Raw genomic sequence first — 19,045 nt, forward strand, 5'->3', positions numbered from 1 at the left:
ACACATTTATACTGAATCTGCCACACATCCCCAGTATGGCGGACAGACTAGACGCGGCAGAAATCCAATTCACTGAGATGAGCGGCATCCCACAGGAACAGAGACGGCCGTTGACTACATTGAGCAATCCCTTTGTTAAATGCTAGTGCACAGGTTATTTGTAAGGCCTAAGACTCATTCATGTTATGCAGTTATAAAACCTATTATGTTCTGTATTATTTGTGTATTCATATGTATTCTTCTGTTTCTGTAAACCTTTCGTGCGCTCACCAATAACATCTGCTGTATTCAGACAAAAATGTACATATCTTTAAATTCCCTGAATATCGAGTCAATGGGAAATAGCGTTTATGAATATACATGTGATGTGATGGTGAATAGAATAAAATAATAAAAATATTATTATATCTAATATTTAAGAATCAAACACGATGATAACAGTCAAAGCATTTTACAGTGGAGGCGATCCTGACCCCCCCACTAAGTCTGTGTGTATTTTTAGACTTGTCACGAGCAACTGTTGATGTCTGCCCATGTCTTTCATGTGTACAAATAACGAAGAATTCCAGGTCTGTGGCCGTTTTTGAACTTGTGACCTGCCGATCGAGGGCATAATTTGATGATACTGAAAAGTCTGAACAGAAAACACACTTAAAAGAGCTCATTGCTGTGAGTTTGTGTTTATCAACAGGCAACCTTTAACCGTTTATGTAAAAGCAAAATATAAGAGAGAAAAAAAAACAGTGTGTCTGCAAGGGAGTTGGATGGCAGACACTGATGTGTCACTAACAGGCCTCACTATAAATAGAAGTCATCACTACACTGGCTTTCCACTGATCGATTTCATTGATGTTGAGCTTTTTGCTTTACACAAAACTCGATCAAGGCCGGCGATATACTGCAAATGTTTGCATGCAAATCGACAGATTTTCTCTGTCCCTATATTTATCTTCATGCTAATTTTATGTCCCTGCTTCTTTTGCCCTCTGGGTCTGTGTTTCATATTTCAGGTAGCTTTTGCTCTCTGTGTCTCTACTGATTCATTGTCCTTATCTGGAAATACTAGTGGAGGCAATCGCTCCACCCCTCAACTCTCAAGAGGAAAGTACCATCAACAAAACGGCTGCTCCTGGTTGAAACTATGGTGGCTAAGAATATGTTGCCCAGTCTAGGTCTACCTTCATGCTCTCATTCCTTTCACACCAACTGCCTCATGTTGCTATGTGCATGCATGCTTTTGCAAATGTGTGCGTGTACCTGACTATGTGCAGTGTCCAACCATGCTTTGGTCTCAGTCCTGCCTGTCTCTGCTGTACCTCTCCCTTTATATCTGCAGGCACCTTCACTCTGATGTGCCTTATCTTGTCATCGAGTATTGCCTCAGTCAGAGCATCACTCTGCCTCACTGTCTGGCACGGTGGGAGACAGAGTGCTTGCCTGCGTGTCCCTGTCTGCTGCCTCCTCAGCGTCTTTGGTGTATCTCACAGAGTGTTACATGAGACAGCCTTAGGAATGGCAAAGGTCATAAAGAGTTTAGTTAGTGAGATTGTGTCTAGACAGACTCCTTTGTAATACCCCCCTCACACACATTCCCATACACACCCACAGTCACACAAAGGCACAACACAAGCATCTCTAGAAAAAAAGGTGACGCGTGCTTTTTAAGTGTGTGACAGTCCTCTTTCAATTGCAAAGACTACTTAACACACCCAAATACAATTATAGCTGTTAGGAGGCCTCACTCACACTGACTATGTGATAAATGTAAGTGAATAGTACTCAATAAACGTTTGAAAATGATGGGAATAATGTGTATGCTACAGTACATTAGGCAAACTTTGGTACAACAGCAACTCACAAAAACAGATCTGACGAACAACATGGCTCACAGCCACCACAGGGGCAAGGGACACAAGGGACAGAACAGTCTCTTAACCATCAGATAAATTGGGAAATGAAGAAGCGCACAGAGAAACAAATAGAGAGAAAGGGAGGGAGAGAATATGCTGCTTGCATGCTCATGACGCAGCCGTGTTGTGACTAGCCGTGTCTTTCTTCCTCTGCATCAGCCTTTTAAGCATATACTATTATAGAAAGAATAATCACTATAACTCTCAAAAACTGTAAATACATGTATATGTGCGTGTAAATGCCCAAAGGCTGTTAATGAGTGTAGTAGTCTGTGTATGTGTCTTCTGGGTCAAGACACATATACAGACAAATACTGTTATTTTGTCCACACCTGTAAAGTCAGTTTGGTCATTTAATGTTGTTGTTACATAGCACCTTGATGGCAGAGGCCTAAGTACTAAACAGCGCCTAAGACTTCTGCACCATGAGATTCTTTTGGATAAGACATCTGGTGGGGCAGAAGGTCAAGCTGCAGGTTAAGTAGCCTCATAAAACAGGAAATGACTTATAAGGTACATTTAGTAGATGGTAAGAGGCTGGGGTCATGAACGCCAAAGCATGTGCGCTCTAAAACATCTATTTTGGCAAACACTACATGAGTATCACATATCATACAGACCAAATAAGATGAACTGGCTTTCCAGGTTACATTCTTGTCTGAAGGAGGAGTGTGCCTCAGCTAGCTTGAGATAAATAGGGCTGGTTTAAGGCACTATCAACAAATAGGGGAGCATTATTCTTGCTGTAGGTGGATATCTGTACATGTATGAGAACATTGCGTATGGCCCAGTGTTAGAGAAAGCATGTGAGTGTTTGAAAATCCGAGGTGGCGGATGGCTGGGATTAGATTACTGTAAGCTACAACAGCTCAACAGACTAACAAGATAGCCTGCTGTTAAAGGGCTGACCCACACAACGGATTAGAACCCCAGGCCAGTGGGCCAAGTTCACTAACCTTAATAGATGCCTTTAGCCAATGCAATGCACTAGCCATTTCATTTTAGGTGACCACTTGTTAGCGGGATGTCTTCTTAGCTCTATGTTTAACCCCTTGACTCTGACTGTCGCAAATTCACATCACACCTCTTCCTTTCAGACTGCAGCCGAGATAGCCTATGTATTCCCCAAATGCCTGTTTGTGCATATTCGATACGTACCTAGGAACCTTTTGCAAGCACTGGTTTCTCGTTTATGCATGTTGTCGCTAATTTGCATCATACCTGCATCATCCCTGAATTTATATCTTTTCTATGTTCTGTAGAGAAAATTAACAATCTTCACTTAATTTAACAGCTTGAAAGCATATGAAAACACAAATTATTTTAAATTTTTTTTATTGTAAATAAATTCAGGCATCAGGGAGTTAAAGCTTCAGTACCTGTAATACGCAGAGGCAGAGGTGACAAAGATCCGATAAACCCCTCGTCAACAAAAGTGTAAATAATAATATAATAATCTTTATTTGTATAGCACTTTTCAAAAACAAGTTACAAAGTGCTTTAACAAGTGTAAAGACAATAATAATTACTAATAATTAATACAAATGTTTCCTTTCTGTCATGTTATATCTCCAAACACTCCTGTTGTTTGTATAGAAAGGTTTGCAAAGGTTTATTAATGGACACCAATGCTACAGTATCTTACAAATTAATCTTAAAATCTGACTCAGTGAGCTTCCCTTTTGTGACATTCCCTCTTTTGTCATATGACTTAATCACACACGTTATAATAATTTGATCCTAAATGCTTCAGATCTACTGAATTCTGATGAACCTATTCAGCTAATGCCAGTATTGTGTGGTAATGAAAAGGTGTCCGTTCATAACATTTTGGATCCGAGGGGCACTTGCCAACCTTCAGTGCCCTACTTTGAGCATTCGTCTGGTCATGTTGGTTGCATTGATTCCCTCCGGGTCTAGTCAGTTCAGCTGTGGTCCATTTGATTTCGACTCTACTAATTTTAGTCACCCATCAATAGTCTGTCTGTCTTTGCTTTACCTGGCCTAACCCAACTGGTTTTGCATAGTCAGAAACAACCAGGATAATCTCCAACTCCTCCCTTTAGATGTTGCTATTTGTTATACTGAGTCAAAGAATTCCTTTATAACACCTTTATACCAAAAAAACCCACCTTTTTTAAATATTGCTAAGTCACTATGAACATAATAATGTTCTCTAGAATATTTAATTAGAGCCTACATTGATTCTTCAAGAAAACAGCTGTTATTTCTAACATGAGGAAGGCAGCTAGCAGAGACTATAGACAATCTCTCAACCTTATATAGGTGAACAAGGGGTCTAGAATCTGTTTCACAGGGGCTGCACACTGAACTGCAATCTTATTATTACCCTTAATCATGTCAAAGTCCAAGTTCTCTAACGGCCTTAAGAGGGATGAGCCTTTTTCCTAAGAAACATGACAGTGTTTGTAGCAGGCAGTCTCCCAAGCTGCCATTCTTCTGCAGCCATAAATCCAAAAGGCTGTCTAACAATACATGCTAACAACCTTCAGCACTGCAGATCCCAAATGCTGCTCTAGTGTTTGTAGTCGTGTGAGCATGGCTGGGCTAAGCTGGACCAGTCTGGGATGACTGGGTTGAACCAGTCTGGTTTCTGCCGCCCGAGTTATGCTGTCTGTGCAGGGTTTTTGTTCCAGCCTTACAGGCACCCACTGTAATTAACTCCCCTGGATCACTCTGCATGCTCACTCACACAGACAAAAAAGTGATGGAGGGAGAGATTGGGGGGGGGGGGGGGGGGGGGGGGGTGAGGGAGGGTGACAGGCAGAAACGTACAGTGGCATATGTTGACACAGACGGACAGAGAGAAACAGCTCGGACGCCGAAATGTAATACATGTACAAGACACGTACAAACACATCCAAGGTGATGGATGGCAAGACGTAAGACTGATGCAATAGGAAGGCAGATATATAGCTCTGCCCTTTTAGGCATGGAATTCCCAGGGAAACCGAGAGGAAAGAAGGGAGATGGTGTCCGCACTGAGAACTTTAATTACACACTCTTTCAAGCTGCATTTGGACAGCTAATCCCCTGGCTTCCCTCTCATTGTGGACACAAGAGGAGAGGAGCTAGGTGCTCCCAGTCTCACAAATAGTGCACTGGCTAGTCATGGACAGGCTGTTTATCTTCCTATTCCATCCAGCACTGTCAAATTGGGAGCATTGCACACACGGTCCATGGTCTTCTGGCATCAGGACACATGGACAGAACTTCTTTTGTGCCTGTTTGATTACTGGGACCCGCATTTATAATTGGAAATGACTGTTGCTTCAATTTCAAAATTACAAGAGTGAGAGGAATTGAGTCAACTTAAACTAAAGTTGTTTGTCTTTTAACACATTTTAGACAAGAATATCTTTGATTATCATCCTTAAACGAGAAGCACCCACACTGTACTGTGTAAATGAAGTTTGCCTATTGTTGCATCTAACACCAGCAGGTAACAATAACGATTGCATCATTAATTATTATAACACAGCAAGCCGGTCATATCTAAATCATTATTACTCCGATTACTGTTGTCCATTCAAATGCCACTTTGTATTGAAACTGTGCATACGCTTTGGCTAGGTGGAGTAAATAGGGCAGATCATGTGACCTGAGTGACTAGAATGTTGCATTGAATGTGGCACTGGATCCATCTATAGATGTGTGACCAAGCCACTGTGTACTGTCTGTGTGTGTTTGTGTGTGTCTCTCCCTGCATGTGGTAACTTAGCGTTAGCGCCACGGCCGTTCTCTGGGAGGGATGCCATGGTAATCCCTCTGTTTGGCTCGTCATCTCCCCCTCTGTCTCTCTCTCTCTCTCTCCCACTCATCATCACCTCCTGTGTCTCTCTCTTGTCTTTTACACACAGCTCTTTTCCCTTCTCAAATCCGGCACTCTGTCAGAATCTCTGTTTTTCTCTGAAATGCTGTCTGCCTATCTGTTTATTTAAAAAATCTAATTAGACAGTAAAATATGCTTTAGAGTGTTTAGAGTGTTTCTAATTGTCTCAGTAATTTCTGATTGATGTAGCAGGTAATGTCATCATGCTTCATAAACAAATAACCACTGAGATTGATTTTGACCCGTGTGTTTATGGAGACAAAATTGGATATCAGAGATTCAATATGGGCTCCAATTTGCTCACAGTCCTGAGGCAAGGCAAAATACAACGCGGTGCCTTTGCTGGTGTCATGAAAGAATGCTCTCTGGGAGCAAAATACATTAATTAATTAATTAATTAATAACATTAATATTGAAGGTGAAACAGGCTACCTTTGCAAGCTGAGCAGATGTATTGAAAAACAGAACACATAAAGTTGCTTTGGCAGTATGATACACCATGCAGCAGAGCCCACCTGCTGATGTGAAGCTGACTCACTAAGTGTTGGGAGTAAAACCGGAAAAGGTGATGGGGGCGTGCCTGCCGCTCATTCGTCCAACAGACAGTGCCTGATCTCAACGATTAGTCAAGGCTCTTGTTTTGGAGTTAGCTCTGAACCAAACACATGACTGACTTTTCTCACACAAAGCCAGCAGTCAAATCAGATAGCTCACCATAACACTGCTCTCTATTGTGGGGCCAAGAGTCAGAGGGATGCATTTCTTCTCTCCTTCACAAGTCTGTCTCCCACCACATGTTGAATTCACACCATCTAAACAATGTTTCCCATTACTTCTTAGCATAATAAATCCAGTTGTCTACAATATTTACAGACTTTGACGGTGCTCTGATTATCAAATTTCATTATTTTACTCCCACAGCAATGTCAATGCATGACGAAGAGTTTCTTACAGTAATGTTTGCTGTTGTTACTCCTACATTTGCTACAGTGTTCCTATTTGCGCTGTGCTTACAAAATGCATCCCATTCAAAGCCTCTCTTTCACATGACTATTTCCATTTCATACCTCATAACATTACACAATAGGCAAGAGTAGGCTGTGACATGTAGTATGGACTCGGCTATACCCGGGCACCTGTTAAAACTAGACAAATTAGCAACACATTGTTGCCCATATATAGGGCCCTATGATTTCTGTGATACAGAAAACATGGATGTAGTAGCGGAATTTGATAATAATAAAAATAAATAAATAAATAAATATATATATATATATCAAAATGTGGATGCAATTAATAAAATTTGGAGTTTTCCATAGCATGATAAGAGTTGTTTTTCTCAGCACTTAACTGCTGTGTTTTGGTGTCATTTACGGGCACTGCTTCTGTCCCCTGCTGTCTGTGTCCGAGGGCAGCACAGAGACCTGCCCTCAGGCGCACACACACACTGTCACATGTATTTCATTCCGTATGGGCAGAGTCAAATATTCAGTTTAAATTAAATAATAAAAAAATCTATTTCTGGTTAAGCTTTGTAAACAATAAGGAGCGTTTCCCATATGAGAGTATTCCTCCATCAGACCTATTACCGTGTGTTTAGGCAGCATATGGAGGCTGTCTTGCAGAAGACCCGTGGGAAGAAATGGTCAGTTGTCAAGTAATAACCGATTTAATAGGGGACAATTCACAATACATCCATTGTATTATATAAAATAGCATTATAGTATTTTAATATCCTACTGTTGCACTACATATATTGTGAACTGTCCGCATAAATACATTTGAAGATTTTTATATGCATATTTGGCTATATCGAATTAATTAGTTGCATGTTTAATATTATCTTATTGAATTGTTGACACTTCATCCACTACATGATTACACACTGATGACATAATGTGCTTAAATGAAAACGGATTTCATACGTATACATCTAGTTCTCATTATAAAACTTGTGATACAAGTTGATTGCTTGATTAGTAAGTCTAAGTGCCTTTCAAAAGCAATTTCCATAAAGTAACAAGGCTTTCAGACCTTTCAAGATGATTCTTCTCAAGAGCTGTGAGGAGTCAATCGCCTCATTTAAAAGTCTACAACTAAAAAACAGTGTCATTAATGCAATCCCTAAAATGATGAATATTTCCCTTAAGTGTCATGAATGAATGAATGAATGAATATAATTTAGGCTAATGTAGAAAATGCAGTTCCTAATAGGATACCCTATCGCAACAAGAAGAAGTGCTGACAGCCCTGATTCTATTATTTATAACAGTCCTAGAAAAGGCAAAGCCTCCACTTTCACTTTGTGCTGTCACTTAACAGCAAACGATGCTCCTCTTTTTCACCCCGGTCTCGCAGTATGAATAGCAAACAGACAACGAGCTGAGATTTCCAGATTTCAGGAAGAAAGAGCTCCTGGGACACATCTAATTCTATTCACTTCAAAAGAGTAACAGTGGGCTTAAAGCTCTCTAGCTCACACTAATTGGAAATATAATTGATATAAAGTATTTCCAATTACCTCTCAAAGTTGTGAACACATTCTGGAAGTGCACTAATTATTTTGGGTTTATTTTATCTTTATAATTTATAATTATGGTCGGCATCATGGTGTGAAAAGAAAAGAGAACAGTTCATCTTACCTGAAGTTCACACCAAGCCACCTCCACCCAAGTCTCTGTGTCCAGGCCTTTATACACAGTCTTGAAGGCTCCTCTTCCTAATTCAATGTCAAATTTGAGGAACCTGCCTCCAGGAGAGGTGGCCACAGCCTTCATCTCTGCCTCCTCCTCCTGCTCATGGTCCCTCTCCTTCCCCCTCTGGGTGGGTGCGGAGGAAGGAGCATCCTTGCCAGGCTCCTGGCTGGAGCTGGGGCAGGATGGGTCATGGCCCTGGGTTGCACAGGATGAAGGAGCCCCTTGCTGCTGGGCACTGCCGATGAAGACTGAGTCTGAGGAGCGGAGCTCCAGGTGGGGGGCACTGTGGGGCGCCTCTGGGGGTAACTCCACCTCATCGTCCTCCTCACAAATCTCCACACTCTTCCTGAAGAAGCGCTTCTCCCTCCTCAGTTGTTTCTGGCCAGTGTCTACTGGTAAGGAGGGTGTGGAGAATGAAATTGGTCCGACTGGGTTCTCCTCACCCGCCTGGCTGGCTTCTGCTGCACCTCCTCCTCTTCGGATTCCTCCATCCTCTCCTCCTGTCGCTTTCCTCTCCTGAATCCGGGAGGAGGGGAAGTCCGAGGGGGTGCTGTGTGTCCTCTCCCTCTGTGGGTCAGCCCTGCCCTCCCGCTCTGTGTCCTCCTCCCTCTGTCCATCAGGTTTCTCTGAGGAGTCCTCGGTGCCTGTGGGCTCTCCTGGGTCAGTAGCCATGGGGAATGGCCTTTCCCACCCCTCCTCCTCCAAACCTTTGTTCCTCCGTCAGTCCCCGTCTCTCTCTCTTTCTGTGGTCACCCACTCACCCCTTCTAGTCTGTCGGGCTGCTCCTCAAGTACCTTTCCTCCGCTCTCTGCCTCTGTGTATCGTTTTAGTAGATGCTTTGTAATAGCACAGGAGGGTGAGGCCACAGCTTTAGAAAATAGTTTCTGTCCTAACTTTCCTCCTCACCATTTTCTTTAAAACCCACTTATGTGCAGTACTAATCAAAGTATACCACACTTCTCCAGCTCTTACAAACGCACACTAAACCAGAAGTTCTATCAAGACCGGTGGGGAAAGCTGCAGTGTTTTTCAGTTACGGGTGTGAATATCTTCAAGTAAACCCTGCAAGACAAAAACAAAATATAGCATTACTATTAAGACAGTCAGAGAGAGAATTATTGTCATGTTGTTGCCATATTAAACGCTCTCTTCTTAAAAAGAATACAAGAGGGATACTGTTCGTATTTGATAACATGCATTTGAATAGGAAAGTCAGAGGGTCCCCTATACTTTAGATGCTATACTTTAGCTCTTGTGAGGCTTGTAAGGCCAACCACTGCTCATTCTTGCAGAGAGGGACACTGTATTTCCCTTGAGAATGTAAAGGGTTGATTGCTCGTAAAACAGCTAATGCATTTTAGCAGTTAAGCTCACTAAGTAGCAAAATGTAAGAAAACCTAATGTGAGTAGATTTTGAAGATCTTCACAACTGGTGCAATGTTTCCAGTAATCAGCAGCCTGTTGCACCAGCTGTGTGTAAGTTCAAACGTAGCCCACTTATAGTGTAAATTATTACTAAGTTGTGATTTATGCATTACTAAAATAAAAGCAGTTGCACCGCAGAGATAAGTTAAAACATAACTTAAAGTAACAACTAAATAGTTACAGATGCCCAAGGGTCAGAGCAAATCATAAAATGTCACAGTCATACTCACTAATGGTCAAACAGCCGTTTATCTGCACCACAGCATCATTGTTCATTAACTGCGTGCCATTTTGCACCACAGTAATCCAGCAGAGACCAAACATATTGACATGATATTTCAATATCAATCTAGCTTACTAAGATATGCTACAATGCCTAGTGGCTCATGCCATTTTAATCGTTGATTGGCCACTTGCTTTAGCTACAACTTTAAGTCTAAACTAGTTAATTCATACCCCAAGTAATTGTGGTGCAACCAATTTTAGTAGCTGGTTTTGTTACAAACTAACTATTAGTTACTAAGCCTCTAGTGTCGACTTTACACCATAACTTAGGAGAGAACTTACACACAGCTAACTGGTAATTAATTGATGACAATGTTAATTCAAAGTCAGTTGTGAACTCTGGCAGCCCAACCCGTTTATGGCAAGAATATCTCAAAATCCATCTAGGAGGGCCTCCATTTAACCTGCTTAACCTGCTAAACAAACACTTTATCCTTTGTTATGGGCTCAAGACTGACATTTAAACCAAAGAGTGCTTAAAGAATATCCCGCTAGCCTGGTCAAGAATTACACATGGCTTCATCCATCATCAAGTGCACCTTTATCAGCGTCATGTGACTTAAGTTGTGCTCCATTAGTGAACAGAAAGCTGCAGTTAGGAGTATGCAATCCCAACTATTAAATATGGATGATGAACTATGGACCAGTTGAGTGTGAATAATTCATACACAGAGAGATTGTCGAACTACACTGGAGGGACTACCTCACATCTGCAACAACGGGCTCATAAATATACACAACTATGACTGTGATTATAATCAGCACAGACATCGGCCGACAGTTTTACTCCGTGCATACCCAGTCAACCATTTAGGCAGGGTGATAATAGACAGATTAATAGACAGGCCCTCGGTAATATTCTCTGCCAGCAGAAGGTGAAACTGAACACAGTAGGTTTCCTCTGACATGGCAATATCCTTGCAATGCTTTAACTCATTCACATGGGTTTGTGTGTATGTGTGCGCGTAAGTGTGTGTGTACGCTAGTGGGCGTCTTTCTGATGACATCTTTATCTTCACTTCTCCTCTACCACTCTCCATCTGTCCCTAGGTATTATGTCTCCTCCGCCTTCTGACAGCCAAGTGGCTGCATCAGAGTTGTTTCATTAAGACATTAGCCAGCCTGAAGCTACTCTGGAGCCAATATCTAAAAGACAGGGGTGGGATACCAATTATGGATGCAATAAAGCCCAAAGTCACCATTTATGATTAAGCAGCCAAATTTCCAGGAAGAGAGCATGCTAATGCATACCAACAACAAGAGCTGCACTGTGGCTTTCCTGGGAGCGTAATGGTGCAGCAAATGGAAAGTAAAAAGTACAGTCCGGGTCAGGGTATTAACTCACTTTGCATATTAGTTTACAACTCATCACGTATTACTTTACAGGTGAACACTCTTGTCTAGGGTTACAGCACTCTTAGGTATGAAGCAATCCACAAGGATGCACAGTCTATCTTGGCCGCTGAAATGTGTTCTCCACAGACAGGCGGGCCGCTCAGTCAAAGTCACAGCAGCTAAGTCTAGACTTTTTCTTCAATTTTAATGAGCACAGCCCACCGTGACCACTGGGGGCTCATCTAGTGGCTCATAGCAGCTATTATCTCTTTTATAAAGCAGCCATTTACACTCACATCAAGCCTGTTGTCTCTCCGGGCTCAAAGAAAAAGCAGTCTGACATGCAATGCTAGTAGCTGTCAGTCAAATTAAAAAAACACAATAGGTTGATATTACAGCAACTGCTAAGAGGCTCCTGAAGAACAAGAAGGAATTCCAGTTCGGCAACGTTCCCAAGACCCAGACGCACGCTCCAAGAGACTGAACTGAAATTAGCATCACGAAATTGACTTTCCATAGCACACTGAACACTTAATACTGTAATGCAACAAAACTAATTATGAAATCAATGGCACATATGAGTAGGGGCAATAAGGACACAACTGTGTATCACATCGTTAGACATGGCCTCAGTGAATCCTGTGTGATTTCAAATTATGAAAGTCATATAAATTGTACAGGTAATTTTCTGAAAAGTGACCGAATGGGAGCATCTGTTTTTGGCTAATGCAATAAACTAAATACCTGACAAATCTACGTACTTTATTATTACCATCCATTATTCAGATCCAGTAAATCCAATATTGCCACAAAGCAGCCCTTCTATTAGGCCCATGATGGCCTGATACAACCTGATAATAGCTACCTCAAAACCTCTACCAGTTGACAAATCTCTATTATGTATATTCTTGTATTGACCAACCATACTGCAACGCTGGGGCTGTAACTAATAATGTTTTTCATTATGATTATCAATCAATTAGTCAGATAATGTGGGTCATTACATGATTAAACTATTAAATAATCAATTATATATGCTGTTTACATTACAGCTACTCATTTCTATGAGTAGCTGCAGTAGAGTAGATGCACTATGGCTGTAACTAAAGGAAAACGATGTGAGATAGGGCAACCCAGAGGGGACATACTGTAGTGTACAGTGAATCTAAAAAAGGTAGAGGCTAACAGGATGTGGGGAACATAAAGGAGGCAAAAACAACAGGCGATAAAGAGAGGGAAGTTGCCCTTTAAACAGGAGCTTATTCGCCCATGTCCCCGGGGCAAGGAGTTCCCATGAAAGCCACATACCGGACAGAGTTATCACAGTACATCAAACACGCTCAGCCCCATCACTGTCTCTCACACCCGCCCAGTCTGCCTTTCAAACGCACACATAGACACACACACACACACACACACGCACACACAGATACTATAAGACACACACCAGCAGGCCAGAACAAACTTTGTGTTTCTCTCTCATTCTCTCATACTCTTTCTATGTTTTATACACAGACAAAACACACACACACATCAAAAGCAAACCCTCTCCCGCACCCAAATGTCCAAATGTCCCCCTTTCAATGAAAGAATGCCGAAAGGAATTTCCTGACACCAGCCAAATGACCAAGCAATTGCCCATGTGGGCAAACGCAGTGAAACCAAAGTTGAAGACAACAAAACCAACGTCGCAGCTAAAACGGTTGGCGTCTCCCTTTGGCAGCGAAGTGACTCCAGCATGTCGCATACGTCAAGTTCACATGTCAGAATCATTACTGGTTCATTTTTCTAGCCACGCTGGAGTACATGAGAACTTAACATCTGAGGTGGTGCACTCTGCCCGCCCTCCAGGCTTCTGTGAGGCTCCTGCGCAGGGAGAACACCTGCAGCTGCCTAATCATTTCTGAAATGTGCAGCGAAAATCATTGTGACATCGTCGCTCCGTGGCTGCCAAAGACGTGATTTCTATTCTATTCTCAAAGCCCGCTAGAGGCTGCGTTTGTTTTTTGAGCTAGAACTTTTTGTCATCTGTGCTCAAAGTTTTTGGAGGCAAGGAGGGGAAAAGCCCTGCATTACTTACACTCTCTATCGCACAGAGACAAACAAAAGTGCACACCGAGACGACTCGCATATCCTTCACAATCTATAACTTTAAACAAAAATACATTGCAAGCCTTACTCCCTTACTACATGGGGATGCACACATAAATCCCCGGGAACCAAACTGCCGGTGGAAAATAAGGCAAGCAGACAAAGGAAGAGTCAGGGGATCACTGTGTGTGTGTGTGTGTGTGTGTGTGTGAGAGAGAGAGAGAGAGAGTGTGTGTGTGTGCACAGACAGCGCCGTTTATTTGCAATTGAGGGGGACATGTAGATGAAAAGAGTGAATAAAAAGTGGTGAGGGGGACAGGAAGGGATTGTAGTTGGTGGGAGCAGGCGGACAGCAGAGTTTCAAACAGAGCGAGAGGGAAGGAGAGATGGAGCGGGGGTAGTAGAAGGGGTGGGAAAAATGTGTGTTTGAAAGAGAACAAGAGAGAGATAAAGCGAGGGGGGTGCCACAGACAAAAAGGGGACTGGGGGTGGGGGTGGTGGGGTTGCCTGATAAAATATGTGCCAATGTTTGTGTGAATGAAAGCAGTGACTATAGCTAAATTTTTGCCGGAACAAAAGCAGCTACAGTTGTGCGTGGAGAGGAGAGGAGAGGAGATGGAAGAGGAGAGGAGATGGAAGAGGAGGAATGCTTTTAGTGGCTTGAAAAGGTTGAAAACAGGAGGTGATTACATTAGCATAGGAATAGTTTCCGTTGGTATGTTCAGTATCACAGCGAGATGGTGCAGAGGGCCGAGGGAGAGCAGGGTGAAGGACTGCTTTGCTGTGAACCTGTCAGTATGCTCTTGCTGTCTAAAGGCCCAAACTAAAAAAAGTGGAGCTCAAACAATTTTTCCAACTGATCAATCGTCAGAAAATGAATCGTTGAGTATTTTGATAATCAATTAATGTTTCAGTCAGTTTTTTACAGCTTTACAGCTTCTCAATTGTAAGGATTTGCAACTTTTTTTGTATAATGTGACAGTTAACTGCATATCTTTTGGTTTTGGACCACTTGGTCAGACAAAACAAGTAATATGAAGATGTTATACTGGGCTTAATGAGATCCTGATAAACATTTCCCATTATTTCCTGACATTTTATACACAAAAATGATTAAATGATGATGAAACTAATAGTCAGCAGCAGCCCTGGTTTAAAGTCCAGATTTCTTAAATATCTAATTACTATCTTAATCTGCGAGCAAAGTATTTCCAGAGCTCACTCAGTCCACTTTGGGCAATTCAAGGACAGTCTGGGAATTAGACATAACTTTGACTAAAATTAAAAATGACTAATTATAGCTGAAACTGAAATTATAAGTTAGCACAGGTGCATCGTCAGGTGTAAAATTCTGTGTATTGTCAGCAAGCGTGCATGTGTTGCAGTCTTTTGACAAGGTTCTGCCAGATACAATTATTTGCATATTTTCCCTGTTGATTACTAGTCTGAGTGAGCTTTGTTATACCGGGCAGGGAGTCAGCAATGAGTGGAAAGGTTCAGTAGTAAACTTGGCTGGACACCAGGAACTGAGAGAAATATGAAACAAAATGTGTTGAATTTAGTTGATTGAGTAACGGAATACCCCTGAGTCGTGTCGATCAAATCCAAACCAATACCACCTGCCTTTAACAACAATTTTCCGATTCAGCATTAGTCCCACAGAGATTTAAAGAGGAGATGGAGGGAGACAGGGGCAAACAGGCTCAATGTTAAGCAGCAACTGTTCTGAAGATCACAGGTCTACATCTGAACTCTGCAGCCCAGCTGTTGACCACATGGGTAGGTAAAAACAAAGGCCGTGTTTGTTCACTGAGGCCGTGTCTAACACTCACAGACGTACCAGGATGCATCACTATAAGTGGCAGGTGTAAACCCTTCCAAGACCTGACTTTGTCTGCGCTGCTGTCACATTGAAAGACAGACAGCGGTCAGGTTAAACTGTGATAGTTTGGCACAAGTACAATTAATTACAATGTTCAAGACAAGCACTATGCGATGTACACACGTTGAGGGAAGAGGGAACACTACAAATTTGAACTCACGAGTCTATGTCTTAATGAACAGATCTTAACAGTCAACCATTTTCATCTGAATCCCTCCTTCTCCTCTCACTCAGCGATTGCACAAGTTGGTTGGGCACATGTTGCTTTCCTGTGCGTCTTCGGTCTTAGGCGGCATTTTGAAATCTGATTTAAAAAGATCAAATGCTGGCCACTAGAATCAAACACACAAGGATTGTTCTCTGCCCATTAGGGAAACTCAAGGCTGAAAACACAACAAGGACTTTTGTCCAATCCAGGTCAAGCATGGGAGAGTGCAGTGTAGGTAGCACACACACAGAGTACTGTTCACTGAGAGACAGACAGACAGAAAGACAGACTGACAGAGAGAATATGTGTTATCTAACCCCCCTCCCCTCTTTTGTTCTCTTTCATTCCCTTCAGCGAGCAGAACCATCCCATACCACAGGATTCCTCTAATCCAGGTGAGAGAAAGGCTTCTTAATCAGCCAATGATGAATCGGGATTACAAGTTACTGAAGTAGCTCATTTCAACAATTGAGCCCCTTTTACTCTTACAAATGGTCTCTGAACTTTTATGGATGATGGAGTATTCAGAGATCAGCAAAGTGTGGGTTTCAGTAGTTTAGCAGCTGCCAGCCTTTTTTAGGAGAGCAAGCATCCTCCCTAATGTACACCACTATCGCTCCCAGTAGGGTTAGATGCAATGTTTTGATACAAAAGTTGAGGCAGCAATGCTTGATATTACACATGGATGAGATACAAATGGGTGCAGCTTACACTGTGACTGATTTTTGGGATGATTTTAATTTTCTAACAGGCATTTTATGAATACTGCTTGGAGCAAAGGACCCGTGATGTGATTGGTCGTGTAGTATTCAACTGGCTCTGAGGCAAAATGCAATGTATGCGCGTTATTTATAGGCTATAGCATATATGCCACGGTGGTGCCTGGATGTGCAAGCACCATGAAGTACAGCCATTGGCTAGCTGGCAGCTCAGCTGACTTCAGAAACATGCAAACGGTGAAAGACGCAAAGCACCATCACGATACGGGACAAGAGCACGGGGAATGAGACGGCTGACACCGAAATAAATAAAAATCTCCTGGCCTATAGTGGCCTGAGCACAGGCCAATCATACAAATGATGGGCTAAACAACTGGTGTCTGAGGGCCTGACTGCCCGCAGCTCTCTACTTGACTTGAGTGTTTTTACACAGCATAATTTATTTCAGAATAATAAGCAGCCATAAGAGGGGATAAATACCTAATAGCAAACTCGCAGTGTTTGAACATACTGAACAAAATGACAAAAATGTCTGAGGACTGAGGAATCACGAATATTACTATTTGCATTGTTAAATGAAAATAACAACAAACCCCACTTACCCAAATATGACATCGAAGCTCGTCGGTCCAGCGATATATGCATTAAAAAAACGAGCTGCTCAGCCCAGATAGATCGCTAACTGACTGATAACTGAATTTCTGTTTTTATTCCTAACTGACGTTAACGTTAGCTTTTTACAAACGTTATTACACGAGATGTACACTGGGCATTCCGCCTACAAAATTATTTTACACCCATTGAGAAAAAAAATACACTTACAAAAAGCTTTAGAAAAAAATAGCGGAAAATTGGGCTCCGTTTGTTTTTCTTTTTCCTCTTTACATTTTATGCGGGAGCGGCGGTGTTGTCGGCTTGAAAATCCCCCACTGAAGTCGTCGAGCCTCGGTCTGCGCGAGAGACTGTCAGTTGGTCTACGTGTTCCAGTTCAGACGATGCTTGCCGTTGGTCTGCAGATTCCCCGACTCGCTGCTCGGTTTGACGGCTCCAAGTTGCGCGACTGGCCATTCATGTGTACCCGAATAACATCAGCAACTTATGTACATAATTTACAACGCACGACTCCAATGGCCTTCAGCAGGTTCTCGTGTGTACTGAGCGTGCTCTCTGCCTGCTCTCTCTCACTTGCCAAGGGGCTCGTCATCGTCCTCGATCAGAACAGACAGTTAGCTTACTCCACCGCGAGAGGGCAGTGGCGGTACATGTTTGCACCAACGGCTTCTTATGTGACTTTGATGATGCATTCACTTGTTCCTCGTAAGCTTCAGTCTCAGCACGGGGAGAGCCACCTAAACGCTGACAATACAAGCCTGTAAGCCTATAAACGAGTGATTGTTTATGAATGAATTTCACCGTGGCAGCAAACCTCAGAAATGCTTTTTTTCTGGGTTTTATTGCAGACAGACGAATTAGAAAAAGAGCACTGGGTATGGCATTAATCCAGTTTATCTAGCAGGAATGTGCTCTTTGAGTATTATTTTCTTTTTGAATGGCACTCTGAATGAAGCATGCCGGCCAACAAGGTCTCAGTTTAATTCGGCCTCAACTAGGTCTGCAACTAACGATTATTTTGTTTGGGCTATAAAATGTCAGAAAATGGTAAAAAATATATAAATAAAAAGTCAATGAGTGATTCTCAAAAGCCCAAGATGACAAATTAGAACGTTGGATTACAACATTACAGCACTTACTGTGGGTATATTTGAGAGATCAGGCAGATACGTGATTATATTAATCTAGACACTATAATAAATAAATAAATAAATAAATAAACCTTGCTGAATACTATGTATAGGCCTATGTGTGTAGGATTCAAATCTTGTACTGAAGCAAACATACACTGCTCAAAAAAATAAAGAGAACACTAAAATAACACATCCTAGATCTGAATTAATGAAATAATCTCATTAAATCCTCCTTTCTTTACATAGTTGAATGTACTGACAACAAAATCACACAAATTATTATCAATGGAAATCAAATTTATCAACCCATGGAGGTCTGGATTTGGAGTCACACTCAAAATCAAAGTGGAAAACCACACTACAGGCCGATCCAACTTTGAAGTAATGTCCTTAAAACAAGTCAAAATGAGGCTCAGTATTGTGTGTGGCCTCCACGTGCCTGTATGGCCTCCTTAGAACGACTGGGCATGCTCCTGATGAGGTGGCGGATGGTCTCCTGAGGGATCTCCTCCCAGACCTGGACTAAAGCATCTGCCAACTCCTGGACAGTCTGTGGTGCAACGTGGCGTTGGTGGATGGAGCGAGACATGATGTCCCAGATGTGCTCAATTGGATTCAGGTCTGGGGAACGGGCGGGCCGGTCCATAGCATCAATGCCTTCCTCTTGCAGGAACTGCTGACACACTCCAGCCACATGAGGTCTAGCATTGTCTTGCATTAGGAGGAACCCAGGGCCAACCGCACCAGCATATGGTCTCACAAGGGGTCTGAGGATCTCATCTCGGTACCTAATGGCAGTCAGGCTACCTCTGGCGAGCACATGGAGGGCTGTGCGGCCCCCCAAAGAAAAGCCACCCCACACCATTACTGACCCACCGCCAAACCGGTCATGCTGG

The 19,045-nt window shown here is 42.4% G+C and overlaps 1 protein-coding gene across 1 annotated transcript in view; it reads right to left on the reverse strand.

Annotated features, from left to right (window-relative positions):
* The window catches only part of si:dkey-151g10.3 (serine/threonine-protein kinase WNK1), a 38,267-nt gene extending 20,643 nt beyond the window's left edge, over positions 1-17,624 (reverse strand). Inside the window, 2 exon segments of the mRNA XM_038721901.1 lie at positions 8,406-9,521; positions 17,007-17,624. Of these exon segments, the coding sequence (XP_038577829.1) occupies positions 8,406-9,131 (726 nt within the window). The 5' untranslated portion in view covers positions 9,132-9,521; positions 17,007-17,624.
* Positions 17,625-19,045: the final 1,421 nt, after the last annotated feature.

This window comes from Micropterus salmoides, unplaced genomic scaffold, assembly GCF_014851395.1.
Source record: "Micropterus salmoides isolate LMB-PRFRI ecotype aquatic unplaced genomic scaffold, ASM1485139v1 Ms_hic_scaffold_16, whole genome shotgun sequence".
NCBI classification, from domain to species: domain Eukaryota; kingdom Metazoa; phylum Chordata; class Actinopteri; order Centrarchiformes; family Centrarchidae; genus Micropterus; species Micropterus salmoides.